Raw genomic sequence first — 7,500 nt, forward strand, 5'->3', positions numbered from 1 at the left:
ATTTTTCTGGGTGTTCTGCCATGCATCATCTTCTCTGTTTTGTAAGACAGCAACTCAAGAAAACAAGTTTTCAGAAGTAACCAGTTTACATGGAATGTTTCAGGAACCTCCTCATGACATTTTATACTGCCACAAAACGCAAACCTGAACGAATTGTGATGTATCGTGATGGCGTCAGCGACTCACAGTTCCTAGAGGTGTTGGTGTTTGAGATGAAGGCCATGAGACAGGCATGTCAGGAGTTGCAGAAGGACTACCAGCCAGCCATCACTTTCCTGGTTGTCCAAAAGAGACATCACACAAGGTAATTTCTTAGCCTTTGGAATCTTCTACATGTGTATAGACACTAAATCAGGGTCCATTAAAGTGGTCAGCAGTTGACTTTGTCATAAAAAAAAATCTATTTTATTCATTTAAAATTGTAATACTCAAAAAAGAATGTTGAGTCTTGAAAGTATTAACCCATTGATGGCAGGAATGTGTATTGTCACTGTGAGTTTGTTTTGTTAATTGTTGTTTCAGTGGATAATTCCACAAGTGCCAAGTCACCAAGTCAATTATTAGTCCTACCTGACCTCACTGATTTACTCCATTCTATTATATTCATGGGAAAAAAGTTAAATTTCTTCTGCTATTATTGTTAAAGCTCTACTTATGTGATAAATAGATTAAAAAGGTTGAAACTGTGTCCCCTTAACCCATTCGCGCTGGTTGACTTGCTATCATGTTCAGTGGTTTTTCAGTTAGATGCCAGCGACGAAATATTTGGTCAAGGCCGGTGCGCCGGGTGAGCGGGGTTACAGCGCTCCCTCACGGCTAGTGTGCCTGAGAATACCCAGGCATTAGGCTTATACGTTCGAAAACCCCGGCATTCCAACCATTTAGAGCCGGAGTAGCCCCTGCATGAATGGGTTAAGTAACCCTTAACCCATTGGAGCTGGTTGACGTGATGACACGTATTGTAATTTTTGCGTCAGACGCCCAGGATGAGCTATGAGGGCAAGCCGCATTCTCGGTCTGAGCGAACGGGCAGCCCAGGCTCGCAACTTGTGCGTCCGAGAATCTCGAGGCGTTAGGCTTATGCGTTCGAGAACCCTGGTATTGCGACCGTGCAAAGCCGGAATGGCCCCGGCGTGAATGGGTTAATTAACACAAAAGATACAAGAAGATATTGAGTAAAGATGTCAGCTCTGCTCGATCACAGAGTTAGCAGTGCATAAGTCTGTTAAAGAAAACCTGAATTTAGCTAATGGTGAGTATATCTGCAAAATATTAGTACTGGATGCAAAATTATATTATTATTTGCACATCTACTCCCCTAATAATGTATCAGATAGTGTAAAGTGGTTCCCTCTCAGTAAGTTACCTTTCTTGACCATTAAAGTATGTAATCTTACTCCATAAGGTGTCAATGTATACACCATTAAAACAGCTTTTTTTGTTGTTGATACTAAATTTAACTTAAAGTTTGAGAGATAGTCATTTTCAATGTTAATTAATTTTTCTCTTCTTGCTGCATCCCCATCACTTCACTTTTGTCAATGTTTACTTGAGTGGAACTTCCACACATTCCGTATCTTTATACATTAATGATTTCAGTGTGTTATGCTTTCATTTCATTTCCCTTTAACCTTTTGGTTAAGAGTAGAAAAGTTTAATCCCAATGCTAGACAAATAGGATATCCTTTAAGTTATATGTGTTTCTGTTCTGTGTGTGTTCTTTAGACTACATGTTCTGTTTATCTTTTTCTGAATGTGGTTATCCATAGACTGCCGACTTCCTCCCTGTTACGTTAGTGGTTGCCCCCTCATAACAGGCAGGCCCTTGTCTAAAGGAAGTACTGGAAGATTTTCCTTAATCCACGATCCTAGATACCTTTAGTCACCTGTGACCAAGGAAGATTCCATGGCTGTTTGCTATATCAGGATCATCTCACCAGTTATCATGCTGTAGCTCCATTCAAATGTGATCTAACTTTACACACTCGAAAACCTAATGACTAAGACCGCATTATTCACTTTTAAAGATATAAATATATTATCAACATAAATTAGTATTCCTATAAATTTACTGTATCTCTGATTCCGGACGGAGACATGTTCCCCTTCTGGAATCGCATATTATCAGTTGACATAGGACTTTCATTGAGAACCATCACTTGGACCTACTAGTAGAGGAAGCGTTGTAGGCTTGGCTGTATCCACATCCACAATCCAGGATACACAGGATTTCTTACCTTTTCACCAGGGACTTAGAGTTGTGAGGATGGAAATCCTTACCTAGGAATTTACATTTGCAACATATTGATCTCCTAGTTAAACAAGATAGCATTATCCCAGTCTGTAGAGGCAACAGCACTCTGCACTCTCTGGCTCCAACTATATCCTGATCATCTGTAAACCCAAAGTATTTTTAGAGTTTCACATTTTCCCCTAGATCTGTGGAATTTTGATATCTACGTGCTTTCGAACTTGTTTCTAAAGCTCAAAGGGTTACTAGGGTGCTTTTATGGCTTGTGGAATGAGATCCATGCCAGGTAAAAGAAGAGAAGGAACAACCAACACATAACAGGTCTCACTCAGGACCTTCATTACCACAAACATAATGATTAGTGTTATCCACCTCCAATCTTAACCCATTCACGCCGGGGCCATTCCGGCTTTGCACGGTCGCTATACCGAGGTTTTCGAACGCATCATCCGAACGCTTCGAGATTCTCAGGCGCACAGGCCGCGAGCCTGGGCTGCCCGCTCGCTCACCCCGAGCGCCGGCCTTGGCCAGATATCTCGTCGGCGGCGTCTGACGCGAAAACCACGAAACATGTCAGCACGTCATCCGGCGTGAGTGGGTTAATACTAAGCATTACTGTTTGTAATGGGATGTGTTTAGTGTGTTGGTACAAGTCCCAGTCCCCATATAGTCCCTTTGAACCATGATGTTCAAAGCTTATTCCTGAACTCTACTCCCTTCATTGGTAAGAACTGATTGAGGTATTCCATATTCCATAAATATAGGCTATATACTCTTACCTTGTTTCTGCAGTCTTTTCTGATAGTGTCCTGACCACAGCAAGCTATTTAAGAAAATCTATTAATTTCCCTCCTCCTTAGGGGGATGGTAATATTTCCAAAGAAACTACCGGGTATTTGGTTGTCTGCTCAGGTGTGATATTCAAGATTGCACCTTGGTACCCTATACAAAAGTAGTCTCCATTACTGATGTCACTCCTAAATGATGTCTCCTTGCCATTCTTCCTTAATTCTTGCAGGTGACTGCTCTACCTGATGACTCTTTATCACTAGTGAACATTGAACCAGATCATTGCTGATTCCTCTAAAATCAAGATTAGCTTCGTTTTCCTTATAAAGTCTGATTCAGAGATAACATCACAATTCCCATGGAAAGTGAATAGCTTGGTCATCAAATATGAAGCAACTATGGGAGATTTTTTCCTCCCATGAGAAAATTCATCTGAGCTTCACTGAGTGCTGTAACCAATTTATTTTTGAGTATTCTACTTACCATAACATTTTTTGATAAATTGGAGAAGCAAGTCCATTTCCTTATTTTACCTCATGTTTCTGGTGCAGTGAGTTCTTGACAAGTTGACTCCATTGCAACATCTTCATTGAGTCACTTCTCCCTATGAACAGAGATGTCCTCATGCACTTCTTCTGGGGCCTGTAAACTTGTTCTACTCTCTGGGAGTGATCTGATCTGATGACCTCTTCCTATAGATCCGATACTGATGTAGCAATAATAAAAAACGCTTTTCTCATGTCCCTCTTTTCTGCAAGAAATAATCTCGCCAAGCATAGTTAAACACTTGGATTTTTCTTGCACTTATAAAATAATAATTAGACTAAATGCTGTGTTATTTGCACAATCAACTCATAACATTGCCTTCAAAATACAAACATCAACTAAAACAATCTTTTTATTTAAAAAGAAAGAAATAATAATAAAAAAATAAAAAAAAACCTCTAGTCTTCCACAGTATATGGAAAATGGATTTGTGCAGGTGGAATAACTTTAGTTTTGTGGAGTGTATTTGTAAATTTGAATTATTCATTATTTTTTAACTAACACCTATAATTATATATTCCCTACTACAGAAGTAAATGCCACAAAAATATTACTCTTACTATTTGTATTTTATTCGAGAATATCGCTATTATAGTCATAAATTTTTTTATGCTTAACCTTAGTTTAAGCCCCACAAACCAGTGTGCTCTGTCTCTCAGTACATTCTTCTTTTATTATACCTTTGTAGAGAAAGCTTACATCGCATTATTCCTCATCTCGGTTCTCTGCTGAAACACGTGTTTCGGTACAGTGTAACTGAGTTTAGTGGAATTAGCCTAATATTTTTTTGAGTTTGTTATTGGGGTATGCTTTACCTTAAATGGCCGCTGTACATCTTTGGATCAATGCAGTTGTCATTAATTTATGGATCATTTAAAAAGGTAATACTGGCACACCACAAAGAAAATATATGAACGACATGGCCTTGCATCTCATCATAGGTTACCTGTTTGCATGTGTACACTGTCAAGCCCTTTGCTGTGGGTAAAGCTAGAGTAAAGAGGTGAAAAGGGTCCATGGTATACTACCACATTGCAGTTCATGTCTGATAAGAAGACAGGTTTCAGATGTCATGATCTGTCACTGCTACCAGTGGCTTTGTAAAAAACAAGGTCAGTTTCAAGGAATATTCCTGAAACCCTTATTCTTATGTCATTTTGTATGATAAGAAAATGCATAGTAACAAAAAAAATATATATATACTTCCAAAGGTGTTTATTATGTTTTTCTTCCATACAAGCAGTAATGTTAAAGGAACATGACTAACTAATATATTTATCTTGTTAGTCATTAGAGATACCTCAGTAATCATTTACAGTTAGTTGAGGTGGTACCTAATAGAAAATCATGTTTTTAATAAGTGATTACTCTTATGCATGTTCTAGTCGATGGTAATTCCAAGGAAGCAGAGCCAGACATCCTAAGAGGATTTTTAGGAGGATTCAAGAAAAGTGGAGCTCAGATTGATTGATTGATTGATTTATTTATTTTTTTTTTTTTTTTTTTTTTTTTTTTTTTTTTTTTTTTTTTTTTTCAGGAATACAGTTCAAAGTTGAACTTGGTGTTTACTTATCCCATTCGTGCTGAATGACGTACCATCACGTCATGTGAATATCTGCTCACTGCACTTGCATTTTTATTGACACTTTGTTTTTGACTTATCAAAAAAGAAAAGAAAAAAAACAAGAAACGCCTCTCACCATCCCCTAAAATTGGCTGGGTGTAGAGTGCTCTGAGAGGCATAACGAGGTCATGCCGGAAGAGATCTAGCACTTGGAGGCTGTGTGCACTTATTATCTTCACAGAGGGAGCAGCATCAGGCAAAAAGATTTAATGATAGTAAATACTTAATATACTTATAATATACCTGTGTTTAATGGAACTATAACAGGCATTAATGTTTAGTAGTGTAGGGTTAATCCAACTAATGAAGTATATATATGTAACCAAAAATATATTTCTGTATTATTACAAAGAGATTATGTGTTGTATGCTCGCTCACAGCTTCTTGCCTCTACCTGTCTCAATCAGACTGAGATCACAAGCTCCTCCCCATCTTATGACACCATGCACTTAGCACCTCTCAGCTCATTCATGTGCCACTCACTTTCTCTAGCATTGCCACAACTCAGTGTGTCCCACACAATGCACATATAAACAAACGTCAAGAAATTTATTATTTTTTTTATTACTATGTACATACAGCCAACAGCTGCCACTGCTGTTACAACCCTACTTGTGTACTGAAGAGTACCAGGTGTAAAATTTTATTATCTTGATTTTGTTTTCTCTTTTAACCCTAGTGTTATACATTGTTATCAGTCTCACATTGGAAATGAGTAGCTGTTTTCTCATTGTATAACCTTCATCAGACTTTAGAGTAAATCCCTTTGTTGTACAGTTGTTCCACATACATTTTGTGTCAACTGCTGGAAGTAATATGAGAGCTGGTATATATAAATAAACTTCTTCTCTCAGGCTCTTCTGCCAAGATAGAGAAGGTGTTGGCAGAAGCAAGAACATCCCACCAGGAACCACCGTTGATACAACAATCACACATCCCAGTGAAAGAGACTTTTACTTGTGTTCTCACCAGGTAAGCTACATATTACTGCCCTGTACAGTAATATGAAATAGATGAATATAGTAAGACCAATAGAAAATTTACACAAAGTTGAAATATAGCCTAAAAAAATGACATAAAGCATTTGGTTTATTGTGGGACAAGTGTGGGGAAGTTAGTGATATACCAAAATTCACAGGGATATATATCTTGTCTTGACTTGAAAAAAATAAAATAAAAGATAAATAAAATAATGATAATCTCAAACTAGTATTTGAAACTTGTATTATTGTCATTTATTTTGCACCTCACTTCTTAGTTGAACACAAATTAAAAAATTAAGAAGTTGGACACAAGTTCAAAATTGAAGAAGTTAATGTTTAAAAATTGCAAGCAAATATAAAAAATGTTAAGACACAAAGTCACACACGCACTCACACAATCACATTCACACTCACTCACTCTGACATATACACATTAACACACTCATTGTATGTTAGCTTGTTGAACATTGCTAATTTTGCCATCCACATGGTTTGGGGTCCTGGAACTATCCCCAGGAGATACCGATGGTTAAATCTATTTTTTATGTATGGTGAGGTTGCTTCCAGGTAGTGATATGGTAGTAAACATATGACATTCTTTACCACCAGGGTATTCAAGGCACAAGCAGGCCAACGCATTACCATGTCCTGTGGGACGACAGCGAACTGACCATGGACCAGCTGCAGACACTTACGTATGCCATGTGCCACTTATACTCGCGCTGCACTAGGTCTGTCTCCATCCCTACGCCTGCCTACTATGCACACCTGGCTGCCTTTAGGTGAGAAGAGACATTTCTTTAGAGGAATGTGTAAATAGCTACTAGATGACCCAGTTGTTACCAGTGGGAAAGTCAAAGACGTTTCTGCAACAGTTTATTCGGATAGGCTGGAAAGGCTAGAGGTCTGAGCTGTGCTGTGCTCTGCTGTTATGTTCTGAACACTCCTTTCTTCCTTCTCTCTCTGTGCATCTATTACCCTTACCTATTGTCTTTCCTACTGGTAACAGCTGGTACACTCAAAAAGAAACACAAGCACATACATGCACAGACAGATGCACATCCACAGACACACACACACACACACACACACACACACACACACACACACACACACACACACACACACACACACACACACACACACACACACACACACACACACACACACACGACACAATACACACACACACAACAAACACACACACACACACACACACAACAAACACACACACACACACAACAAACACACACATACACACACAACAAACACACACACACACACACAACAAACACACACACACAACA

At 38.5% G+C, this 7,500-nt stretch overlaps 1 protein-coding gene across 1 annotated transcript in view; it reads left to right on the forward strand.

Moving 5' to 3' along the window:
• LOC122264798 (protein argonaute-3) overlaps positions 1 to 7,500 on the forward strand; it is a 46,505-nt gene that overhangs the window by 36,899 nt on the left and 2,106 nt on the right. Inside the window, exons 13-15 of the mRNA XM_086553010.1 lie at positions 104 to 304; positions 6,065 to 6,182; positions 6,803 to 6,975. Coding sequence (XP_086409136.1) covers positions 104 to 304; positions 6,065 to 6,182; positions 6,803 to 6,975 — 492 coding nt within the window. The remainder of the gene's footprint in view (positions 1 to 103; positions 305 to 6,064; positions 6,183 to 6,802; positions 6,976 to 7,500) is intronic.

The sequence above is a fragment of the Penaeus japonicus genome, unplaced genomic scaffold, assembly GCF_977035675.1.
Source record: "Penaeus japonicus unplaced genomic scaffold, GWHDUDI00000001_assembly GWHDUDI00000027, whole genome shotgun sequence".
Classification (NCBI taxonomy): domain Eukaryota; kingdom Metazoa; phylum Arthropoda; class Malacostraca; order Decapoda; family Penaeidae; genus Penaeus; species Penaeus japonicus.